Below are 26,736 nucleotides of genomic sequence, written 5' to 3' on the forward strand. Positions count from 1 at the left end.
GGTTATGAAACTGCCAAGGAGGAGCTTCCCTTCCCGCTCCTTTTGTCAGTCTGTCAGTGGAGTTCTAGGACAGGGGCGGCCGGGCGGCCCACTGAGCTAGCTCTTCTTCAGCCTTAGAAGAGAGCCGCGCAGTCTAGGTTGCGGGAGTTCAGGTGAGGGGGTGTTCCCGCGGCTGCTCTGGCTTTTCCTTCTCTTTACTCAGCAACTTGGGTTCCCGTGCTCAGGAGGCCGCTTTCTTTTACCAAAACTTTCTCCCCTCTCCCCCCGGTTGCATTCACGCTCTCTTTTCCCTTTCGGACACTTTAAGGATCCCCCTCCTCTTTGTTCGAATACCTGCTGACTGCTCCCTATTTCATCTAAACGCCGCCTGGCATCCGAAAGGTGGTGGTGGTGGTGGTGGTGGACTCTGATTGCCCTTTTTGAGATGTACTGTACAGTGTTTGCCTGTCCCGAACTTGAAATTGGATGCAAACGCTTCCCATCAATCAGTTTTAAATCCTGTAGATTAATGTATTAGGCTGTGTAAGTCTGGGGAGCTGTGTCCAACGTTTCAGACGTAAGAGTTCACTCACGTGGTATAAAAAATAAGAGAAGATAGGAATTGGGTCCCTCTACGGAGCTTCTCCACTTTCATAAATTACTTTCCTTGGGAATTATAATGACACCACATTGTCAGTTTTGGTGGAAATATGTACCAAAATGGAAATTGTGCTTTGACCTCACAAGAGCCCTGTGAAGCAGCTTAAAGGGAGAACTAGCTATTCTTCTGAGGAGTCTATCAGGGTTGAAGAGGTTATTTGGCCCAGCCATTTCACATTCCAAGTTGCAATGGAATCGCCACACCAGAAAATCTTCTTAATTTTGCATAGATAAGTGTCAGTGATCAAATAGTCTTGTGGGTAAAAGGTGAAATCACTTCTTTATTGATGGTCTTTTTGTTATGAAATTATGACAAAGCATGTTTTGTATTAGCAGCAGCCAGACTTTCTGAGCTGTTTGTTCACTACGTTGGCTATTTGTGGCTTTTTAATATTCTATGGTTTCCAGTCTGTGTATTACTATGAAGACACAGAATTTTAAAAAAGCCACGTGGCCCCCAAAACAATAGAAATTCAAAAACAAGTTATACTTTTATTACATCACTTTAAAAAAATCAAACAAACAACAGGCAGGACACTTCCCATGATGTGCCAGAAAGCTGAAGCTGAGCCAGCCAGGGGCTATACAGTGCCTAGGGAGCAGACTTCTTTGGGAATAGGGCTGTGAGGCAAGGCAACGGGCTTTGCCCTAGGGCACAAAAATCGTGTGGTGACTCTTGATGAATGATGGGAGATTAAACAGCAACACTTCCTGGCCCTATTTTTTCTCTCTCTCTTTTTAAAACATAATCTTTCCTTTCCTTTGGGGACATGCCGCTTTTGAGTTCTATGGTGGAGGAAAACGGAATGTAAAGTGGTTTTTTTGAAGTGTTAGTAAGGACTTGTAAAAAAAGGACTTTGAGACTTGTAAGCAATAATGTTACATGTGTTGTTAATTTCTACTCTTATGTACATTAAAAATTATGTTCTCTTTTTAGTAAACAAACAAGTCCATGACAATAATATTTTTCCATGTGTTGGTCATTTTCAGTACTTAACAGAATGGCACCTGGGAAACATTCAAAGAAATGTCTGAAACATGAATGCGCATCAGAAAAAGAGACTGAATCAACTACTAAGAGGAAACAAGACTATGGAGAAGTGGAAAATGAACCACTAGCAAAGAAATTACTTGTGAGAAAAATCTCCAAAGATCTAGAGAAAACTGGTAATTTCCCACAGCCTCATAATTTTCTCATATATATGTCTGTGACCCCAGTATTATTGTATTCTATTTGTATTGTTTAAAAATTAGAAACACATGTTTTGATAGTAATTTATACTGACATATTAACTGTGTACTGACCAAAATTTAGAGATAAAGTATACCAACATGGGTAATTTTAAATGGTCATTTAAAATTAATCACTCATTAAGAGAATCTTGGGCTCTGTACTATATTTCAGACTACTCTGCATATAAGTTTTTTCTTCATGCCAGAACCCTCTTTGGGAAAGAGACCATGTGAAGTAGTTCTAAATTTTAGTGATCTTCTTAATTAACCAAGATAGTATAATCTCCTTGCCAAACCTGGGCAGGGTTTCAAAGATTGCTGTGTATAATACAAAAATACCACATAATAAAGCCACTTGAAGAGATAACTTCAACATACAAACAAGGTTCACTTTTAACTTTCTGTGCCAAAATGTTTTCATCTTAGAAGTATGTGGGTAGTGCAGAATATGCAAGTACAGTGGTGCCCCGCATAGCAAGGTTAATCCGTTCCAGATTAACCCTCGCTATGAGGAAACATCACTAAACTGGATGCAAAATGCCATTGGAACGCATTAAACTTAGTTTAATGCGTTCCAATGGCTTCTATACTCACCGTTAAGCGAAGTTTCCTCATAGCGCCGCCATTTTCGCGCCCTCGGTAAGCGAGGGCAGGGTGCGAAAATGGTTGCGGTGGCCATTTTGGGTTGTCCGGCGTCCATTTTGGAGCCGCCGAACAGCTGATTTCCCGGCGTCGCAATGCGAAGATCGGTAAGCGAAATGCTTACCGATCTTCGCAATGCGAGTTTTGGCCATAGGGCCATTGGTAAGCGATCACATTAGCGATCTCAAAAAAGAGATCGCTATGCAATTTCGTTGTTATACGGTGTGCTCGTTAAGCGAGGCACCACTGTATGTAGAAATAGACATACAGACATACATGCTATGCATATTTGAGGCCCAAAGTATTCAACAGCAGCAGGACCACAACACATCTTACATTTTTTTAAAATGAATTTCTTAGTCGCTATGCCCCACCTATGTGTAAAGAGGAGGATGGAAGATGTGGTTGAAGAGGCGAATGCCATTTTTTTCTGCTGCTCTTGTTTATAGCAGGGGTCCCCAACCCCTGGTCTGTGGCCTGCTGCTGGTCTGTGCCCTTCACAGGACTGGGCTGCGGAACCAGATCTCCCGCTCCCCTGGACGCATGGCCCGCTGACCCGCACACATAGGTGCCCCACCCACCCGCACGTGCACGCAAGCGTGCTCCGTTTACCCTTGAGTGCGGTCTGGCTGTGGGAAGAGTTCTAAGGTGTCAGCACATTTGATGTGTACTGCCTGCATGTTTTTCACACAAGTACATGTGAGCGTGACAGGCTTACATTTAAAGATACAGATATACTGTATTTTATATAGTTTGGGCCACAGTTGAAATCAGCAGGAGCTTTGCTTTTGAGTGAGGTTTTTATGTTTAAAATATTTTTGTTTCAGTGACTACAGAAACACTTTTTTCATTTCATCTGTTTTGGTTTTGTTAAAGAACATTTACTTCCAAACATATGTTTACAAGCAATTGTATGAATCTGTTTCTTCCTCATCTGACTTTAAGAGATAATAGGGATCTTTTGGATAGGGCAAAAGAGACCCTGTATTGTGGTGATTAAACATAAAATTAAGAACTAATGTTAAAAAAACAAACAGACCCCAAGCTGAATGGGTCAGCAAAATTTTCTCTGGACAGCAGTGTTTTTAGGCTTTTCCATGAAGTGTCAGCGCTTTTATTTGTCGAGAACAGACTGCCAGCAGCTCTGTGTCTTTTATGTAACCTACAAAACAAACCTGGAATATTCTGTTCCAAGGGAGTGGCTAGGATAAATGCTCTCATGCTTTTGGAATGCTCCTGAATATTGTCCCTCTCCTCCACCCCAACCTAGGCCAATATTTGATTTCTGGTTCTTGGCAAAATGTTCTGACTAGTCAGATGTTTCAGTTCGTGGTCCTGGGTGTCTGTGTGTGTGCACACACTAATCCTTTTTTTCAAAAAAATCTTTTACATCTTGGAGGGGGTGGTCTTAGCAATCTTTGTTTCCTTGCTCTGCTGCTGCTTTGAAATCATATTTTTCTGGTTTATTTGGCTGGTGTGAATGGCACTCTCAGCCAATAATGAATTACATTATCAAAGCTGATAACTGATTTTTAGGCTGTGCATTTGTTAAGAGAAAAGTGCATAGCTATACTGTATAAGGACAAACACATCTTCTTTACTTCTTTTTCATCTTGTGAAGAGATTACATATTCTAATTGGTGCTTGAGGCTAATCTGAGTAACCAAAGATTTCCAGTGTTCAGAAGCACAGCAGCTGTGCTGCTCTGCCCATTCAATTAGTGGGGCATCCTGAGATACCCATGTATTAAACATGACATTAAACGCTACCTGAAATGCTTTTTGTTTAAATTATGCTGTATAAAACTAATGGTGTCATCAATATTACTGGTTTTTCAGAAATTAAACATTTCTGATTTCTCAGAAATCAGTGTCTTGAAAATTGCTGATACCAGGATGACTTTGCTGGTACATTTTGATAATTAAACACCTCCTTCTCCTGTTCTGTATCCCTGAATATCTTCCTGATGGTGAAAGTGATCATATGGGATCCTTGGGACCTTCAGGAAAGAAACTGGAAATATTTAACTTCTGAAAATTCTCCAGTGCTGACGACAACATCAGGCTTATGTGGAATAACTTACTGCAAGAGGATTTCAGCCTCTGTATAACAGCTCTTCTGTTTTGATGCTTGGGGTGTTATCATCATGCCCAGCTGATTTTTCTTTCTCAAAGAGGGTCCTTTTGGGTACTTAACATCCAGTCTGAGGAAGAGTTTGGTGAAAGCTTAGGATCCACTATCTGTCCAATAGCCATCTGTGCAGTGATGGGGAATGTGTGGCCCCTCCAGACATTGCTGGACTACTATTTTCATCAGCCCAGCCCAAGCATTGCTTGTGGAGCAGTAGTCCAAAATTTATTCTCCGCCTGGGTGGGAGTTGAAGCCCATCAGCTTCTGGAGAGCCATACATTTCTCATTCTCAATTTACAGTTTAGTGAGAGTTGGATGTATAATTGCTGCACCATGAACACAGTCACAGAATTGTTGTGGAATGTGTGACACCATAAATAAATAAAATCAAATAAAACTGAAAGTGGACTTCCCACCACTCCTTTTTCCTTTCTCTTCTTAATTTTTTACAGTTTTGGTAGCCCATGTGGCTCGCAATGGTTCTTGTGACAAAAAATTGGCACCTGAACTTACCAAAGTTGTCAACCTGTGCTTTAAAACAAAAAGTTTTAAAGCAAATCTTCCAGAGTGAAAAAGCACAGACCAACACCCTGCCCATACATGTTTACTCTGATACACTCTCAATGCAATGTAACTTCCACTACAAGTAAACACTGTTGCATAATCCCATTTACCACTCTCTGCCTGAACTATCGGTCAACAGTGGTGTGAAATAGCTGAAATAAAACCTGGGCTTTGATAATGTCAACCTCTCCACAAAGAGCAGAGTTGTAGCTCTATTTGTAGTTAACATTATCTTTACTAAGCTATCCCAATTGATCCATATGTGGAGGAAGGAAGTCTCATTGTATTCAATGGGATTAGTTTTAGACAGAAGGGTTTTTGTGGAATCAAAGAGTAGAACTCACCCCTTGTGTTTAGAGGATGGATATTAATGTACAAGAGGAGTATATCATTGTGTATCATTTTTGAGTGGGGTATTGGTCTGTGATCTGAATTACCTTAACATCTGGGATGTAGCTTCAGTCACAATTGCCTGCTTTAAACTGAGGTATGTGTTCTTCCTCCTGCCTTGCACCCCATTTTGAGAATTAGATCCCATAATCCAGATGTATTCACATTCTGAGTGACCATATAAACATGTAGTAAGTTCATGTGTGTTGTTTTATGGTAGGGAAAACATTCAGTGGCTCTGTTCTCCAGAACAAAGGAGTATTCTTCTGTCATTTGGAGAGGCAGAAAAACATTGTCCATTATGTTTACCAGAACATGCTGGGTGGCACTATTGGGGCACAGCTCAAGAAGGTGAGTGTTTCTATTTGAACACTGGAATTTCCTATAATTTCTGTTTGCATCTAGAGCATACTTTTATAAGGTCACATAGTGGAAAGTGAAAAAGGATAGTTTGCCCATGTTCATGATTCCTTTCTCTTTTTGTGCATAATACAACTATCTGTCTTTCTCTTGTGTCCACATGGCTGCATGAATCTATCGGTGACCTCTTTCTTTGCTCTATTGCATCTAATGCGAGCCTAAAATGCAGTTGTTTCAACTGAAAAGGATGCCAGTTGAAAGAAGTTAGGATTAAGGGTAAGCCTCTTCCATGGGCAGAAATGTCCTTCTGCTAGCAAACCTCAAGGATCTGCTGACAGTAATCAGCTGACAGCCTTACTCTTTTGATTAAGACTGTTTCTTCATACCTTCCCCAGTGGATTCCTGCAGAATTGTACCACATAGAACATGCTGCTCAATGAATCTTCTACAGTGTCCTTCCTTTTAAATCAAAGCAGTTTTTATCTTTTACTCTACTAAAGAAAAACAACTGAAAGAGGTAGTCAGTTTTGAGTGGGAAATTGAGCAGAGAGGGAGGTTTAGCAAGCTGCTCCTGCTGCTATTCTACTGAGAGCTGCAGCATCCAGAGGCTGCTTTCAGTTAAAAAAAAAAGAGAATGACTGCCACCAGGTTACCTGGGTGGGCAAAGGTAGGTGATCTGTCCTTAAAAGTTATAGAACAGCCTTACTTTTCTCCTTTGTCTCCCTGTTGTGCAGCCTAATGGAACAGGGCAGAAGCTACAGAGCAGTATTCAAGTATGTCTGAATATGTGTGGCATTTAGAAGACAATTTGATCACAGGAAATGAAATTGTAACTAAAGCAAACTCAAACCATTCAACTGTAGAAAGGCCAATACAGTCTTCATATGTGAGCTCAGTTGTTTTATGCTGGGGAGTTATGTTGGTTATGTAATAAGGGAATCCAGTGAAAATAAGATAAATAGTAGCTTAAATGAAATACTGGAAAACTTATCAAATTCTTAGACCTGAGTCTGATTTTTGCATCTATGTAGAATACTGACAATATACAGTACATGTTAATTGTAGGATTTGGATTCCATCTGGTCTCTCGTTGTCTTTGGCATAGTGTCTTCAGGTGCCGTTTGTCCGTTCTCTCCACTCATACCGCCTGTTCCGAACAGCAAGTCACTTTGATAGGAGAATTACATGTTTGGAGTGGCATCCAACACACCCTAGTACAGTTGCTGTGGGTTCCAAAGGTGGAGACATCATCCTGTGGGACTATGAAGTGCTTAACAAAGCCTGCTTCATAAAAGGGGTGAGTCATGATGAAGATCAAGTGTCATATCGGAATGTACTGTACATTAGAGCAGTGTGTGGTGACCACTACTTGATTGACATTGTAGGTTACAGTTAAACTGCTCATGAGGAATTTACTTTGTTGTGTTTTTTGTTTTGTTTTCTATATAAATGACAGAATTGGGGGGTGGGATGTATTTGAGTTGAATAACAAATATTCACATTTAGAAAAACCTCTAAGATTAGTATATAGAGGTTCTTTACCTGTTTTTGGAATTCATTTTTCACTTTACCTTTATACTTTGTTAAATAAACAAACTGTTTAATTAGTGGAAGAGAGAAAGTCCCTGCAAACATTTTCTGTTTCTGTGTTGTATTGTCTCAGGAGATTATGACTGAAATACTGTTGCTTAGCATAGTATGTTGCAACTAAAGTAGGCCCATTGGGAATCTGGCGACTCAATTTCTCCATACATTCCATTAACTCAGTGGACCTCCTCTGGTTGCAACTTTCTATGCTAAGCAAAAGTATTTCAGCCGATATTTGTGTTTTCTGTGGACAAAAGTGAAAAATGAGTTAATATGTATTATGGCACATTTTGGTTCCACATAACTGTTACCAAAATGGTTGGTGCCCTTAGGCACTCTCACTTGAAAGCTATTGGCCAGGATTAAACTGGCAATTTATGCCTCTGTAAGTTACATTGTGTAAGTTATAGCAGCAAATTATCAATAAGTAACAAGATGCTTGTTGTGTTCCTGAGTACGTTCCTAACACTTGCCTAAGTGAAAGATCATTAAAGAGCAGCACTTTTCTGCCACAACATAGTATGATTGGATGTAGGCATAAACTGCCTTGTGGATTCTGGCTGCTCCATTACAAAGGATAAGAAAACTGCTCACAAAGAAGCTTTTACTTATAAAGACGAACAGGTGAATTTTAATGGTTCATCTCATCCTGACATACTGGATTAGGACTTCCTAAGAGGGAGGTGTTATTTGGGGCTTTATAGGATCATCCTTCACCACAGCTGTTATTTAGCTGGCAATGGAAATATCTCCTCTGTCGTGATACTTGCCCAGCTTGGTTGATGTGACATAAAGATGAATACTGCCTTTGGGAAGATTTAACTCTGTAGTAAAATTTGCTGTTGAGAGATTTTTCTCCTTCCTTATCCCTGAGTGGTTTTCTCTTTTGTTAATCCTGCTTCGTTGTAGATGGGAGCTGGAGGGGCCATCACAGGAATGAAGTTTAACCCTTTTAATCCTAGTGAGCTGTACACATCTTCAGTTGCTGGAACGACTGTCCTACAGGATTTTAATGGGAATACAATCCGAGTCTTCACCAGTACCAACGATTGGGAGTAAGATGTAATCCACTTCTTTCCATTTTTGACTCCTTCTTGTATAAGAAGGGAGCACAAACATAGGAAGTGGTATAGCTTTGGGGATAGAGGGTTGGTTAGTTTTTGTTTTTGCAGTCCCTCTGAAAATATGGATTGTTTGTTATTCCCAAAGCACAATTTTTTAAAGGAAATGTACTCCATCTTTTAGCCTTTGGCAAAACATTCCCTGGAAACTACATGCAGCCTCCTCTGCCCTTTTGTTGCAACAAACAAGACCCCATACCACTGGAGAATCAGTAGGAGCTACTGCCACAATTCTTTCTACTAATGAAATCACTGTGGATTCCCTGCCTTTTCCTCCACTGTTATCACTTCAGAAAAGGCTTTAATTGCTTTACCTTGACGTTTTGTCTGGCTCTCTGATGTGGAAGGATACTGTAGCATTCTTCTGTAACATGAGTCTCAGTACTAGTATAAACCACCAAATGCCAGTACTGGCAACAGATCCAGCAGAAATATGGCACTTGATGGTATTGGAAGGTGGAGAGATGGGCCCCAATCCTGGCATGTTGTCTGGTCTTGTTTGAGCCCTCAAAATGAGTCTTTAAGATAAATTACATAGGTAAAAAAAGATGTTAAAGCTATTGAGAATTAAAAGCAATTCAAGAAATTCAAAAGCCAGAGATCATCACAGAATGGAGACTGAATTACATCAGAATTTATTTAACACAAAAATAACCAACAAACTAGTATGAGGGGACACCTTTGGCAGGAGGTCTAGTCCCAGACCCATCAGATTCAGAACTTGGCAACGAAGCATGACGTGTTCGTGTTCAGTATTCCAATCAGTCATGAATTGTTCAAAGTCACTTGGTTCCAGTTTCTGTCTTTCTTCTTTGTACAACTGACAGCATTCTTTGCCTACTCAGTATGCTTAGTTTTATTTAGCAGTTCTCTATTTCTACCACTTAGGACTTAAATAAAAGTTGCGTACCTCTGCAGAATCCTAGATTTCTTCAAGTCTCTTGACACCACTTTTTAATGTTTAGATTGAGATGCTTTGGTTACATAAGTATTAACATTTGGAGAACTGAACCAACTATTAGTATATATGATTATTTGAGGCTGGGAAGGCATTAATATTAAGATTGGACTATCTTAACAATGACAAGCTTGCTGTAACATAGATAGCATAGAAAGGTGACTCAGTCTACATGTGTGTCCTTACATATGTTTGTTGTGGTAGGCTAACATGGTTACTCTTCCTTCTCAGGGAAATAGTATGCCCTTTCCTTCAGAAGGGAATAAAAGGGCTATTGATTAGTTATGTTGCATTCCATTTTCACTGTGTTTCTCAAAAAAAATTCAGATCTAGGCTGTGGTTCAAAACAACTGCTAATTGATGTGATATTGGCAGTAGTGTTCCAGTGGAGTGTGTGGAGAAAAACACAGTCCATGTCAACTTAAATATAAGAACATGGCATGTAGGTCTTATTTATGTATTAGGAACCTGATCTGCACAATAAATTTCTGAGCCATTAATCAGAAGCAAAAGAGACACATGCTGAGCCTCGTGTAATATTATACATCTCTTTAGATGTATGTAGTTGAGTCAAGAAAAAGAATGTGAAGAGGACTCAAATAAAGAATAGTTAAAGTTTGCTAGAATGAGATTAATTTCTCTTTATGCTTGGCTGTGCCCAGTAGATACTTGCTATGTGCCATAAAATCTCTTTTAGCTTATGGCAACCCTGTAAATTAATAACTTCCGAAAGGTCCTTTTACTAACACCCCTCCCTGAATCTTATAAATCAAAAGACGTTGGCTTCCATTATTGAGTCAACCCATGCCTTGTTAGGTTTTCTTATTTTCCTGCTTTCTTCAATTTTTCCTAGTATTATTTTCTTTTCTAGTGGGTCTTGTCTTATAATACGCTCATGGCTCAATAATCTCAATTTATTCGTTTTAGCTTCTGGTGGGAGATCAAACTTGTTTTGATCTAGCACCTACTTATGTTCTTTCAGGTAAGTCATGGTATCAATAAATTTCTCCAATCATACATTTTACTAAATTGATTTTTTCGATTAGCTTTTTTCATTATCCAGCTTTCACATCCATATATAGTAATTGGGAATAGCACAGTGTAAATTATCTTGTTTTGGTCTCCAGTGACATGTCTTTACACATAAGGATTTCTAGTTCTTTTATAACTGCACTTCCAGATCTTGGTTGTCTTCTGATTACCTACAGTTGGATTACATGTAAGTCACACTGAAAAATATTAGACACTATGTACCTGAGAGAGACTTTGAACGAATTTTTTTTTTGGACTTATATACCGCCCCATAGCGCTACAAGCACTCTCCGGGCGGTTTACAATTTAATTATACAGGCTACACATTGCCCCCCCAGCAAGCTGGGTACTCATTTTACCGACCTCGGAAGGATGGAAGGCTGAGTCAACCTTGAGCCGGCTACCTGGGATTTGAACCCCAGGTCGTGAGCACAGTTTTAGCTGCAGTACAGCGTTTTAACCACTGCGCCACGAGTGGGAAAATATTTAACAATAAAAACATAGGGATTCCAAAGGTTTCAGCATGGAATTTGCTTGATTTCTTCTTACTTTATGAGGCATGAGGAACAGATCAAGGTGTCATTGCCAGATTCACATTCTGTAGTTTAAAAAAGAGAAAGCTGTTACAGCTGGATGGGACTTTGAAGTGTGTGCAAAATTGGCTGCCTTGATCCTAGAAGCAGATACTGTATATATTTTGTATAAATAATTGGGAATAGCCTGAGCTACTGCTGTTGAAAGATACAGGCTATGTGCTGTGTACGATTTAAATATTGGCCAAAATTCTGTTGCTTAGCATGGTAAATCACATTAGAGTAGGCCGATTGAATCCTGGGGGATTTAGTAAGTCAGTTCCTCTGTCTATACAGTTGATTCAAATGAACCTGCTCTAACTGTGATTTACTATACTAAGGTAAGTCACAGTTATAGTGAGATTAGATTAGGCATCCTTCAGTCTCAAGAGACTATGGTAACGTGCTCTGTATGGAGAACTTGGAACAATGTCTAGTGTGGCTGAGAAGACCAATTAGAGAGTGCCAATTCCTGTCCAGATCCCTGATTTTGCTGGTTTCGGGACTGTCTGTTTGCCTCGGCCTGCTGGACAAATGTCTCTTCAAAATGGGAGAGGCCATTATGCACTGCCTGCCTCCAGGCCGAACGCTCAGATTTTAAAGTTTCCCATCTGTTGAGATCCATTTCTAAGGCATTCAGATCCCGCTTGCAGATATCCTTGTGGTCTTCCTCTGGGGTGCTTTCCCTACACTAATTCTCCATACAGGAGATCTTTTGGAATCCAACTGTCAGCCATTCTCATGACATGCCCAAGCAAACGTAGAAGTTGCTGTTTCAGTAATGTATACATGCTAAAAATTCCAGCTTGTTGCAGGACTACACTGTTTGGAACTTTGTCCTGCCAGGTGATACCAAAAATTCATTGGAGAAAACGCATATGGAACGTGTTCAACTTCCTCTCCTGCCGTGCACAAAGGGTCCAGGACTCACTGCAGTACAGGAATGTACTCCGAACACAGGATCTATAGACCTGGATCTTGGTACTGTATATGTTGTCAGCTTCTTTTCAGCCATACTCTTTGTGAGTCTTGAGAACATGGTAGCTGCTTTGCCAATGCGTTTATATAACTTACAGTTATCATAAGGGTCATTTAAATTAACAGAACATATAGAACAGTTGATTTACAAAACCCCCATTTATTCATTGAGTCCACTCTAGTGCAATATATTATGATAAGCAACAGGATTTGGGCCATTATATTATCCTAAGACCTATTCTGGTTCTTGTTACAATACTCTTTATTGTAAAACAATTGTACTAAACCTATGGGGAGAGAGTGAAAGTAGAAAGCTAATTAATACATTAATTAATTCTATAGGAGAGACTGGTGAAGCCAGTCCTCCAGGATAATAATAATTTAATGTCAGTGTCATAGAACTGGGGGGAACCATGTGACACCATGTCACAGTTCTCTCATCAAGACCCCTTTTTTATTCCTTCAGCCACATGCATCCTGCTGATCCTGAGATGGGAGCACTCAGATGGGGAAATGCTATGTGTCTTGGCTAAGAATGTTTTATTCCTGAACACTCACCCAAATAAAGCTAGTGTGCCAAGCTTGATAGGTAGGCTGTCACCACTCCCATAGAAATATTAAAAACTCAATAGCTTTGTCAACTGGATTTAATACTACACTCCCTCTCACCCAAAAATCTAGACAGTTACTTGTAATGATTTTGGTATTTTATTAAAAAAAAGAAGAAAATTGGTGGAGAGGCGGAGCTTTGTTGTGGTGCAGTCAGTAGCTGCCAGGAACAGCTCCCGGGAAAAGCTGGAACCGCCCGGTCTGGGGTCCCTCTAGAAATGGGGGATTGTAGGGGAGACCAGGAGAGGTCTCTCTGAAGCAGTTGGTAAGCAACAGAAGGAAGAAGATTGGGCGGCAACCTGATATTTCTTCCCTCTGAAAATTCACCCGAGCATAGATCTGAGATGGGAGCCATCATGGCAGAATAGCTGTGAGTAACTCCACCCCCACCCCCTGAGAAGAGGAGAACAAGAAATATGGCTGAAAATATATAATAACAAAGTAATTTGAAGCCTTTGATTTATGAATAACCTCATTAAGATGAAAAAGAAATTAGAGTGAAAATACTTGCTGGCCAGCCTGCTTCTTCAAAATGAAACTGATTCTTAAACAGCAAGGTCGAACAGAGAGACAGTGAGAAGGAAAAATCTTGTGTTTCTGGAAAAAAACCAGAGAAAATACCACTGGACAGGCTTTAAGGGACTGAAACTTTGTGAATGCTGTTTAGTCTGGATCTTTTTCCCTAGACTGTATGGGACACTGATAACAGAATCTTGCTGGGTTCTTTGGAGAAGGAGGAATAAGCTTGCGGAAGTAAGAAAAGGGACTGTGAAATCATCAGTGAGATGATGCCATCGGCTAGATTGAGGAGCTAGGAAAACCAGGATTGGAGTTTGATGAATGGAGCTTTGATAACAGAACCTTGCTGGGTTTTAGAAGGAGGAATAATTTTTTGGAAGCAAGAAAACAGACTGTGAATAATCAGCGAGACGGACGCAATCGAATAGACCGAGGAGCTAGGAAAATCAGGACTGGAGTTGGATGGATTATAAGGATATCTATTGGAGAGACTGACTTCCTGTGTCTGCTGTTTAGTCTGGACTTTTTCTTGGCTGGACTGTGTGGGACTCTGATAATACTGCCATGGTTGTAATTTAAATTGTTGGGCTAAAAGTTGATTTATATACTATTATATCTGGGCAAGGAGGGGAGAAAGTACCTAGGGGAGGTTTATGATGATGGGTTTGGTTTGTTGATAAAATAGTGGAAACTAAAGAGTATTATTTATACAGACCATACTCATTGGAAAGATGGAAATGGCCTCTGAAAAATTTAAATATCAACTGTTGGGGACTTTGTCAGAGAAAGAATGGCAGGTTAACTGAAAATCAGGAGCAAATGTGATTACAGGATTGCAGCATTCAAACAGAAACTCATTAAAAAAATAATGAAATCTAACGTACCCTACCTAAGCAGAGCAATGGAGTTGTTCTGGGGCATACTTCCTGAACATTCCTTATTATAGCTTTATAAAATGGTATGCAGAGGTCTCTGTGCAGCCAGAGAAACAAGGCATGATCTCTGCAAAGATCTGCCAGAGCCCAAAGCTCCATTTTCCATGTTTAAACAAATGAACACCCCATTCCCACTTCATGTAATTGCTCTTAATCCTCTTTGATCCATCTACACACCAAAAGATAGCTTTCCTGACCTGCCAGATCAGCATGTATTATTGAGAAAAGAAGCAAGCTGACCACCTCCAAGGCAGGGGTTACAGCACAAAGTGTTGGAATCCTCTTGACAGAATATCAGCACAGACGTATCTGTCCTTTGAAGTTACAGGAAGGGTGGAAGGTGTAAACTGCCTTTTAACCATTTGATCACTGGCTAAAAAGTTAAATTCCAATAATCTCATAGACACACAGAAGAGTCCAGAAACTGCATTGTCAAATTTCATATTCCCCAAGTCTTTAATTTCTTCACAGTAAGTTTTTAAAAAGCTTTTTAATTAGCTGGTACTTCCCAAGAGGAAATTGTATAGCTTCCTAGGATTTGATCAACTTTAGGAAATGAATTTTCATGTGCACATCATAAAACTACCCAGTATAGGGCTAATAATAAACTAGTTCTAAGGTTAATTATTTTAGTATTAACTGGATGGCTCTATCTGTTATTCAGCTTTCTTTATTGTTTCCTGAATAGAAATGAATGGCGGGAAACTGGGTTTTTTTTCCTTCTGCCTAACTTTTCATTATAGTTATTATTCACAGATGTTACTGTTCTGCTGCTCAGTCCTGCCATCTTCCGAAAGCTTGATATCTTTTGCTTTTGATCCAGGTGAACAAATTGTAATGGCAGTTAAGAGTGGGCAAGTGTGATTTTCTAAGGTCTCTCATGTTTGGTAGGAGTCCATATATATGATCATGGAATGTGTTTCCTGGAAGAGAACTATGGAAGCACATCAACTGCTCTTTGAGGGCAGCTGTGTGAGTAACACCTTATAGCACGCAGGAGTTTTGTCCTTAAGAGAGATTTAAAAGGTAATTCCCCCTTGGTTGTGATTTGATGTGTTTTTAGGGATCCACCTAGTAATAATGGGAAGAAATTTGTGCATCTAAGGTGTTAGGTTGCTGCTGTTTGCTCTGCTGGCTTACATGGTGTCTTTTTTTCTTTTTAATTATTTTACTTGAAGTTGTTTAGTAAACAGCTTTTCTAAAGGGATCTCTGTGGATGCAGGAGTACCTGCAGCATGATCCCTCCTCTTCAGGAGATTAGATAGCATACTTCATAACTTGTGTTCACTTCTGGTGCAAAAAGATGCATTTATATACTCATATATTGAGGTATGAATGTGAACTGTGGCCTGAATTTCCTTTTTTTAAAAGGATAGCTGAAACAGTTGTTGTGGGTTTTTCGGGCTCTTTGGCCGTGTTCTGAAGGTTGTTCTTCCTAACGTTTTGCCAAACGTTAGGAAGAACAACCTTCAGAACACGGCCAAAGAGCCCGAAAAACCCACACCAACCATTAGATCCCGGCCGTGAAAGCCTTCGCGAATGCAGATAGCTGAAACCTTAGGTTTTACTTTAAACTTATGGCTTTCTTCCTCTTTGGGAACAGATGGTCTCATCTAGATTGGCGAAGAATTTCCCAGTCTGCTGCCTGCCCCTTGTTTTGAACTTCAGCTCCCCTGAAACATAACCAAGCAGTAATCAGGAATCCTGGAAGCAATACTGTAAAGCATTGGGAGGGCACCAATTTTTGGAAGGCTGCTCCTAGAATCCCCATGAGCTCAGTGCACTTCTGCCGTGGTGTGCTGATTCTCATACCAGTCCTTCCCTATTAACTTGAGCGCATTCCTCTCCTCTTTCCATCTGTGTTTCAGAATGGCCCAGGAGACTTTCTTGGAGGCATTAAATTCAGCCCATTTGAGTTGAACAAACTTTATGTGGCATCAGGGGATGGCACTCTTAGACTACAGCATCTTGATGGCCAAGGAGCACGAATGATCATTTGCACACCAGTCTGTGACCATGAATTTCATGATGTTTGGTGAGGCGCAAAAAGGATAGGGTTGTTGGTCTACTCATACCTTTTTTGTAATTTTTTTGTGAATGTATCAGGACAGGCTTCTTGAATTTGCAGGCACTGTTCTCCTGGGTGCATAGGAGAATGTTTCTACTGAGTAACCAAGCAAGGGTCCATTTGAATCTGCTACCTGCTGTTCATCTTGACAAATGAAATACCTCAGCATTTTGTAAGCATGAATCCTTGGGCTGTATATGTAGGAGGAGAGTGTTAGACTCTCTGAAGACCATCTTTTAAAAAGATGCACATTTAGCTGATCTGTAAGGAAGGCAACATTCTTTTCCAGTAGAAATTCTGCAAACTATGATGTGTTTTTTCTCTTAGCATCATTTGTAGCATGGAGAGAGGAAATTAATAAATTAGCTTTAAGAATATTTTCCTTTTTATTGCCCATAGCCCCAAATAGAGTGAATGTGACTAGGTGCAGAAGCCAGGAGATGCTTTATGTAGCAATTATTTGGAGGCTGTAAATATCCCAGTAAATGGCGGTTTCTGAAGAAAAATGCATGGAAGCATGCTTTTTCATGATGTATTTAGATTTTTAAAAATCATTTTGGAGGTTCACTGGAAAACCTGTGGAAAATGGGAAGCAGTCTCACCTACCATGTAAGCTATGATTTGACCCTCAGATTTCCAATAACTTTTGTTTCCTCCATAACTTTAAAAACATCCACTTCATGGGTACTTAGAATAGGTAGTCACGCAAATTCGTAGTTAAAACCCTTTAAAAACCTCACATGAATGCTTTTGGAGTGGGCTTAGCCTTCCTAATATTGGTAGGCATTTGCAATGGGTTTCTTGATTTGAACTTGCAAGAGCCTTATAGTACCTTGAAGGCTAACACATTTTCTGTGACATACATTTACATGGATTGTAGTATACTTCAGATGCATTATTTAGACTCCTGATTCCAATACATTATTTGGTGTTCCAGATTATTTGGTAAATAACTCCTACATCATTAGGTTCCTAGGATTCACTTCACTTGTGATTACCTTATTTATTTAAATACAGTATTGGGTCATTGACTGTTGCTTTTGACCCTTTCTAGGGCTAAAGGATATGTTTGTTAAATACTGTATTTGTTAAATACTTTGTTTATACCTTTTGTAGCAACTTACAGTTCTGAGTTTGCTTTTCTTTTTTCTTTACTTTTTTTAGTTTCTGGTATTGCAGTGTTGATGTATCTGCAGCATGGCGGTCTGTGTTGACAGGTGATAATGTGGGGAATGTAATTCTACTTAGTACAGAAGGTGAAAAGGTTTGTGTGCCACCTTTCTCTTTTGAGCATGATTCTCGTTTTGTTTCATACCGTCGAATTCCCTTTGACTTACGATGACCCTATGAATGAGTGACCTTCAAAATGTCCTGCCCCCAACAGGCTAGCTCATCTCTTGTAAACGGAAGGCTGTAGTGGTTGTTGTGGGTTTTTCGGGCTCTTTGGCCGTGTTCTGAAGGCTGTAGCTTCATTTCATATTGGGCTTCCTTCCATATTTGGCTTCCTCTCATATTTTGTCATCCTCTTTTCCTGCTGCCTTCAGGTTTTCCTGGTATTACTGTCTTTTCCAATGAGTCCTGCTTTCTCATGAGGTCCCCAAAGTATGACTAACTCAGTTTCATTGTTTTTGCTTCCAGAGTAAATCAAGCTTGATTTGATCTTGGACCCACTTATTCTAGCAGTCCAGTTCTCCAATACCATATTTAAAATGATTCTATTTTTGACTGCCAACTTTCTTCACTGTCCAGCTGGCTGGATAGCTCAGTGAGTTAGGTATCTGGTTGTGAAGCCCAGGGTTGTTCAGTTTCTGTACTACGCATCCCAGAACAGCCAGCCTTTGTGGCCCTGGGCAAGCTGCACAGTCTGAAGATAGCCCCAGAAGAAGGGAATGTTAAACCACTTTTGAGCACTTTCTACCTAGAAAACCCTGAAAAGGCTTAACATAAGTCAGAACTGACTTGACAGCACACAATTATTATTTCTCCACTAACTTACATTTACTTTGATAAAACATAACTAGAGATGGGACATTTGTATTTGTATCCCTAGGGATACGAATGTGAACGTTGCAGACACAGATGGCAGGGAAGTCCAGCCCCCCCCCCCCACTGGTACATCCAGTTATATGAGGCACACACAGCCAACAGCATCTCCATGGCAGCAATTAAATAAGTAACCGGGCTGGCATGTCTCCACCTCTCTGTGCTGCTGACCAATCCAGTAAGGAGGCGGGTCTCCCTGCTCATCTGCTGAGTGGTCAGCAGTGCAGGGGCAGGAATGAACTTGCTGGGCTACTTCTGTGACTGGCATGACAGGGATGCTGCTGGCTGCACGTGCTGTGCGGTGACTGTCAGCTTCTTGCTGGTAATGTGCAGAGTTCCGATGAAGGAACTCTTCTATAAAGACATGTGTATTTACAAAAAATATACAAATATACAAAGCAGCAGTCCTTCGGCGAGGCAGCAATATAGAGGCAAAGTGCATAGAGGATAGCAGGGTATAGAGGAAGGAGAATAAGAATACACCATGTACACATTGTTCACTTATATACACTTAAGCAGATGCCTCTGTCCAATCACGACAGGTGATTGCATCACGGGTGTTGCATCATACACAGATGTTGCATCATCTTCTCCACAGTCATTGTGACTCAGCATTTCAGAGTCTTGCACAGGTGATCGTTATGGCAGTTCATTAAAACTACTGTCTGGACCTGTTCAGGCCTATAAAACTCTCAATATTCTGACAGTGACATATATTTTGAATCAGCTTTTTTGCCTTCATATGGTATTGCAGTCCAGTGGGCACTGCTGCCAACTGGTTCAGACTCATACTGTTCTCATGGCTGTTGTACAGAGAATGCTAAAGTTCTTTCTCTACAGATGTCTTTCTTCTGCTGAGCATAAGAAACCATACCACTCACCCAACCTGTGTGGTTCTTCCATCTAAATGAGGGGTGGGCAGCTGCCAGAGTCCTGAGGCTATTTCACACTCCCTGCAACCTGGGTGGGCTGCACACCTTTCCATTGCTCCAAAACACCTCATAAAATGAAAAATATGCCTTCGATTATATCTGCTGCAGATATGGAACCTGAAACTGCACAAAAAGAAAGTGACTCATGTGGAGTTTAATTCTCGTTGTGATTGGCTGATGGCTACAGCCTCAGTGGATCGGACAGTCAAAATATGGGATCTGAGAAACATTAAGGACAAATCAAGTTGTCTCCATGTACTTCCACATGACAAACCCGTTAATGCAGGTAAGAATGAAAAGTGTGAACTTTCATTTGACAGTGGTTCTCTTAACTCCCCTTTCCTACCCATTACTGACTGGGTGCAAATGTGACTTTCAGTTAGTAAGTATTCGGTGTCTTTGTTTGACAAAGTGCCCCATGATATCCTGATTAGCAAGCTAAGTGTGGGCTGGATAGATCGTGTCAGATAGATACACAATTGGCTACAGAATCATACTCAGAGGGTGATGATTAATGGGTCCTTCTTTAACTGGAAGGAGGTAACTAGTGGGGTACCCCAAGGCTCAGTCCTGGGCCTGGTACTCTTCAATATTTTTATTAATGGCTTGGATGAGGAAGTGCAGGGAATGATTGTCAAATTTGCAGATGATACCAAATTGGGTGGAATAGCTAATACTAGAAGACAGAAAGAAAAATCAAAATTACCTTGATAGGATGGTGTAATGGGCTGAAAGCAACAGAATGAAATTCAACGGGGATGAGTGCAAAGTCCTGCACCTCAGAAAAAGAAACCAATTGCACAGTTAAAAGATGGGGGATACCTGGCTCAGCAAAACAATGAGGGAGAAGGATCTTGAAATTGTTGTAGATCACAAGCTAAATATGAACCAACAGTGTGATGTGGCTACAAAAAAGGCTAATACTATTTTATGCTGTATTAATAGAAGTATAGTTTCCAGATCCCGCAAGGCGCTAGTTCCTCTCTATTCAGCACTGGTTAGGCCTGAGTATTGTGTCCAGTTCTGGACACCACACTTCAAGAAGGAGGCTAACAAATTGGAACAAGTTCAGAGGAGGGGGACAAGGCTGGAAACCAAGCCTTATGAGGAAAGCTTGAAAGAATTGGGCATGTTTAGCCTGGAGAAAAGAAGACTGAGGGGTGATCTGAAAGCACTTTTCAAATATTTGAAAGGCTGTCATACAGAGCATGATCAAGATTTGTTCTTGATCATCCCAGAGTGCAGGACACACAACAATGGGTTCAAGTTAAAGGAAGCCAGATACCAAGAAAATTGAGGATAATTCAGGATATTGAATATCATGAAAAACTTCCTAACTGTTAGAGCATTACGACAGTGGAACTAGTTACCTCGGGAGTTGGTGAGTGCTCCAACACTGGAGGCATTCAAGAAAAATTTAGATAATCACCTGATAGATATGCTGTGATTGTATTCCTGCATTGAGCAGGGGGTTGGACATGATGACCTTGTAGGCCCTTTCCAACTTCGCTTTTGTATGATTTGTTTATCTTGTACTCCCATGCCAACTGCTCTCTAAATAAATTGGCTCACTTCACATAAGGTCACTGTCAGAATGCCATGGGCTTGTTGGGATAATATATGTTAAGGAAGTGTTGCAGTCTGCAGTGACATCTTGGAGTAAAGAGAGAGAGAAACTCAAAATAAACTTTAGTTCTAAATGGGTAGAATTCAAAGCAACAGGTACATCTGTGTTATACTGAGAGTGTGATACATAATGGTTTGTGTCAATAATTCTGCTGGTTTTATTGGGATTCAATATTTTGTACATGTTTGGGTTGGCTGTAGTACAGTATTCGTTTTATCTCAAGTTTCGTCCATGTTTAGTTATTTTATTTTAAACAAATTCATTTCTTGTGTTAATGTTTTACAGTCTGAAAAACATGTCTAAAGAGACCATTGCCTAGCAATTACATTGTTTCTTAATAAATTTCTAAATTATTATAATTTGTGTTTCTATAAAGCTAAGCATAGTGAGATTGTAATCCTTAAATCGAATGTTAGGAAATATGTCAAACATTCTGTGGAAATTCTTTTTTTAAACTAACCATGGAATGTGGTTTTACATGGATTTTGGCTTTTTAAATAAAATGCCTTCTCTCTTTTTCAGCTTACTTCAGCCCAATAGATGGTGCTAAGCTACTGAGTACTGACCAGTACAATGAAATCCGAGTTTATTCATCTTCTGATTGGTCTAAACCACAGCATTTGATTCCACATCCTCATCGGCAGTTCCAGCATCTCACACCAATTAAGGTGAAAAAAAATAAGAATATTAACAATGGGTCCTGTCCAGCTGCTGGTGGTAGAAAGTTGAGAGGAAAAATATCCTATAGCTCCTGTATGGAAATTATTTGGGACCTTGATTGCCAGGCAGGGATATGTATCCAAGCTAAAACATAAAGAGACTGAGTCTGTTGTTGTTACAAATAAGTTAATTTGTAGAAGAAAGCTTGCTATATATTGAATAAACAGGTAGAAAAGAACTGGAGAGAGGTCAGGAGTTCTAGGGCAGGTCCACTTAATTGTGCTGAAAATACTTAAAGCACTATGTTGCCCTAAAGGTTTGCATAAAGCATCACGTAGTGGTACTAAGACCTATGGAAATTCTGTTGCTATGAGGTATTGAAAGGTCTTGTTTGTCTGATCATGTGAAAGTGGTAGAATCTGGTTTTGTGTAGATTCTAACCCCTTGGAATATCAGCAGGGATAAAACTCACGTTGTTGTAATGCAGTTCTTTGTAATGTATACCAGCAATATTTTTTCTGTATTTTAGGCAACGTGGCATCCTCGTTATGATCTCATTGTGGCTGGTCGTTACCCAGACCCCCACTTCCCAGGGTACACATCTAATGAGTTGAGAACTGTTGATATATTTGATGGAAACAGTGGAGAGATGGTGTGCCAGCTTCATGATTCAAATGCATCAGGCATTATCTCAGTGAGTACTGAAAGCTGGATTCTAAACAGCTGCTGCATGCATCTTGGGGGTTCAGAACAAAAATGGGTGGGGGGGAGGAGTGGCGTCCATTTTTAAAAACATATTATTGACTGATTTTCTTATCACAAAATCATGCATTTAATGAGCTTTCCTTTGGCCTGGACCACTCTACATGTGTTCTCTAGTTACCTTAGTTCTACTATTAAGGCAGAGGTTGGCCATTTCTGATGGGACAGGGGCCACTCCTGGTTTTCCAGGATGTTAGCAGACACATGCCCACATTAGCAGAAATACATTTTTGGCCCAGAATCTTTTAAAGCTCTGGTTTTCCAAGCCTTGTATCTCAGTTCCAAGAATCCCTGTTATTGGCTATGTTGGCTGGGTCATCTGAGAGGTGAAGTTCAAAACATTTTAGAGGACCAAAGGTTGCTCTAGAGCAGTGGTTCTTAACCTTTGTTACGCGGATGTTTTTGAACTGCAGCTCCCAGAAACCCCAGCCAGCACAGTTGGTGGTGAAGGCTTCTGGGAGTTGCAGTCCAAAACTCCTGAGTAACCCAAGGTTAAGAACCAGTGCTCTAGAGGCCTATCTGGACATTTTATGAACTTCATACAAGAGGACAGAGCTCTGTATTTCCAAAGCTCATGTAACTTAAAATAGCGTGTGGACTATGAGAAAGAGTAGCTGAAAAGAGTAAGAGTGGGCCAATGCGTAGTATTTATTTTCTAGGACAGTTAATTCAAACTTAAAAGTAGAGCATGGATGACTTCTTGAAGATCTGAGTGCATATTATGTGGGCTATTTCTAGAAATTCATCTCTGTTCTTGGGGTAGAATGAATCTTTACTTTCTGTTGCCAGAGTTGTAAGCTATCACTAGATTTCCTACAGCTTTAAGAGTGCCGTAGAGTAAGGTTTCCATGATTAACTTTTTCTAGAAAGAATTTTAAATAACTAGGTTTATACACAATATTTATTTCTTTAGCTGATATTGGAATTGCCTTCTTTTAAGGCATATATCTGCATCTCATGATGGATTGCTGCTGAGACCAGAAGCATAACTGGGAAAAGGGCTTGCCACTGAAAGCCCTGCTGAGTTGTGCAGAATTCTTTCAAATCCAGTACTGGCCTTTTCTTTGTTCATCTGTCTAGAATCCTCTCGCTTCTGATTTGATAAAGGGTCAGCTGACAGATGTTCCAATGTATTGTTGTGCTTTCATTTACAGCTCAATAAGTTTAACCCTATGGGAGACACCTTAGCTTCTGGAATGGGTAAGACACTGTTTTAATAATACACATTTGGTAGTGGGTTGGTATTTCTTTCAGATCAAGATAAACAGGAGCTGTCTAGACAAAGGTGTGGTTCTATCATTCAACTGATAACGCCTGTTAATTTTAAACATAGTATATTGAAACAACAGAGTCTTGTGGCACTTTAAAAACAAATACATTTTATTTGACATCTATTTTTGTGGACTGTAGACTACACAAATATTTGTCAAGTAAAAGACATTGGTCTCTAAGATGCCACAAGACTCTGTTGTTCTTGCAGGCTCACATGGCCTAAAATAAAAATATAAAATATATAAAACATTCCATTAAAATGCTTTACATTAACATGTTATTTTAAACATTTTTGCGCACAGTTCTTCAGATTTCAAGCAAGCAATCAAGACAATAAAGCGTCACATTTTAATAGTAGTAGCTAGTTTTCTGTTCATAGAAATTTATAGTTTTCTATTTATATTTATAGTCAGAGCACAAGAGTAAAGAGCACTGAACCCCTTGTGTGATGTACCTTCTCTAATCAGTTGCTCCAGCAGCATTGTTGGTTCTGATGAGCCAGCATTCACTATCTGTCTCCTTTGATGTCCTCTTATTATTTATTACAAATTCTTTCTTCATTTGTGAAAAGGGCAAATAGTTGAAAACACTGGTCAGAATCCTATTGCTTACATGCACAGGCATAAGTGTAATGGCATTAAATACAATAGCAAATTCCTCGTCCTGTATGAAGTTATGCAACTGGTGTGCATGGACAAAGAGAACCACAGACTTCTTAACTAGTAGTGGTTCATAGCTGTGATTTATGATGTGTTCAGGCTCCTATATGTAAACAACAGGAATCTGGTTAGCATCTCCATCATAACATATATTTTGGGCACAAACTAACTTTGTTCTTTAACTCTCAAATAGTAGTTTTAGTGGCACAACCAGAAAAGAAAATATCCTATAGCTCCTGTATGGAAATTATCTGGGACCTTGATTGCCAGGCAGGGATATGTATCCAAGCTAAAACATAAAGAGATTGAGTCTGTTGTTGTTACAAATAAGTTAATTTGTAGAAGAAAGCTTGCTATATATTGAATAAACAGGTAGAAAAGAACTGGAGAGAGGTCAGGAGTTCTAAGGCAGGTCCACTTAATTGTGCTGAAAATACTTAAAGCACTATGTTGCCCTAAAGGTTTACATAGAGCATCACGTAGTGGTACTGAGACCTATGAAAATTCTGTTGCTATGAGGTATTGAAAGGTCTTGTTTGTCTGACCAGAAAATAAAGAACTGCTGCCATCTGTTGACCTTCTGAGTAGTAATGCTGAAGAAGCAAGGGGCAGAATAAATAAATCTTGGTGTTTATACAATGGAGTTTTAAGGTTTTTCAGATGTTCAAATTCAATTTCTGTCTGGGGCAGTAAATATTTTATTAAAATCAGTACTGTATTAATTGTGTACTACTGCCAGAATCAGTACTGTATAGAAAACCTTCCTCTCCTGCAGAGAAACAGGCAACATTGTATTCTATTTAAAAAAATAATGTTAAACTACCATTCATCCTGTGTATACTGCTACTAGGGCAGTATACAAAAGGAATAACCAACATGATTATACCAAAACAAAACAAAATGAGAATAAGAGAAGTAGAACCTCAGACATACATGCATAGTTGGTGAAATATATTTTCTCTTTGTGTTCTCTCGGGCAATGTGGTGCAGTGAAAAGAATGTCATACCAGGATTCAGAAGACCTGGGTTCAGATTCCTGTGTGAACCATGGAAATTGACAGTGGTGGAGGAAAATCACTCATTGAAAATCTCACATACCTTAAACACTCTATTAGAGCTGTTTTAAATGAGATGTGACTTTGATAACATATAACAATTGTTAACTGCAATTAGGAGTTTTTAGCCTCAGGACTTTGTAGACTTCAAGGTTAGTTATTCCATTGAACTTTAATAGCTGGGAAATAACTAGTTCTGTTAGATGATGTTTGAGCTTTTGGTGTATATATTTTTAACATGTTGTACAATTTGGCCTTCCATAAATTTGTAACACTCTCATCAGAACTGGACAGCACAGCCAGTAAATGAGCAAGGAATTGTGGAGACTATAATTGGATATAACCTGGACTGGTACTTATGTACCTGAAGAGTATTCCAAACAGAATTCCTAAAATTGTGGTTTGTTCCTTTGGCAGGTTTTAATATTCTTATCTGGGGCCATGAGGAGATGATATCTAAGAAGCAGGAGCGTCTTATGCAAGCTGTGACAGAGCAGGGAAATGGATGCCGGACCTCATCTCGACAAGGAGGGCCCAGGAACAGGCAATCAGAGACAGGAACCAGCAGACTCAAAACTAAGTTGAAAGTGCAAAAAACATGAGGAGAAGAGGAAAGGAAAGGGCCCAGAGGACTGATGAGGCATGTTTCTCTGTAATGCTGGATAAGTGGAGCTGGTGCTGGCATCCTAAGCAACAGTAGTTTTGGAGGTGGCAAGCCCTTTACACTAATGCAGCTTCTCTGGATCATGGACGTTGAGGTGCAAAAACAAGGCATGCTTTTATTCAGGGCAAAGAATGGGTACTCATGCCTGCTTGGATTTAAATAGGCTGAGCAGAGCAAAGCATTTCTATGTAGCTGGTCTGAGAAATGGTCCCATGCAGGGAACTGTAGTATCCCTTCTGCGAATTGAGAAGCCTACATTTGCCCTTCTGTCCTTGGGCTGCAATAAAAATATGCCACCCCCTGGAAACTAAAAGAGACACATGTGTATTCTTTTTTCTTAAGCAGCCCTGTTTTTGAAGCAATGTTTAGCTTAGGTGCATTTACTTGAAAGTTAGCCAATATTACAAAATTGCTTGGGAGCTCAAGTTGCTTGTGCTGGTCCTCCTTGAAGAGTGTGATTAAACCTGAAGCAGGCGGCTGTATGGGTCTTGTTCGAGTGTATTACTCGCAGTTGCTGTTGGGGTTGTCTTATTATGTTCTTTGGTTAACGGTATTGAAGTAAATAAAAGTTTTGTATGGGACTAAGTGGTTTTTTTGTCATATGAATAAGGCAAAGTTATTCTTTGAGAAGGAAAATGAAATAGGATGTAAGCTGACCCAAAGGGCAGCAATTAGGAAATTTGTAAACTCTCAGCTAAGAATGTAAGATTCTGCAATAGAATGAA

The 26,736-nt window shown here is 39.9% G+C and overlaps 1 protein-coding gene across 3 annotated transcripts; it reads left to right on the top strand.

Moving 5' to 3' along the window:
• Nucleotides 1–12: 12 nt before the first annotated feature.
• Nucleotides 13–26,592, top strand: DDB2 (damage specific DNA binding protein 2). 3 transcript variants are annotated; one of them, XM_020799179.3, is made up of 11 exons: nucleotides 13–152; nucleotides 1,630–1,806; nucleotides 5,819–5,949; nucleotides 7,064–7,255; nucleotides 8,455–8,600; nucleotides 17,502–17,601; nucleotides 19,421–19,598; nucleotides 21,462–21,607; nucleotides 22,129–22,293; nucleotides 23,516–23,561; nucleotides 25,765–26,592. In XM_020799179.3, exons 2-11 carry the CDS (start codon nucleotides 1,641–1,643, stop codon nucleotides 25,947–25,949), a joined length of 1,455 nt encoding a protein of 484 aa, XP_020654838.3. In that variant the 5' UTR covers nucleotides 13–152; nucleotides 1,630–1,640; the 3' UTR covers nucleotides 25,950–26,592. The 3 variants fall into 3 exon arrangements, with proteins under 3 accessions (XP_020654838.3, XP_020654823.3, XP_072842127.2); XM_020799164.3 differs by lacking the exon at nucleotides 8,455–8,600 and adding an exon at nucleotides 16,138–16,304; XM_072986026.2 differs by lacking the exons at nucleotides 8,455–8,600; nucleotides 17,502–17,601.
• Nucleotides 26,593–26,736: the final 144 nt, after the last annotated feature.

The sequence above is a fragment of the Pogona vitticeps genome, chromosome 1 (assembly GCF_051106095.1).
Source record: "Pogona vitticeps strain Pit_001003342236 chromosome 1, PviZW2.1, whole genome shotgun sequence".
NCBI lineage: Eukaryota > Metazoa > Chordata > Lepidosauria > Squamata > Agamidae > Pogona > Pogona vitticeps.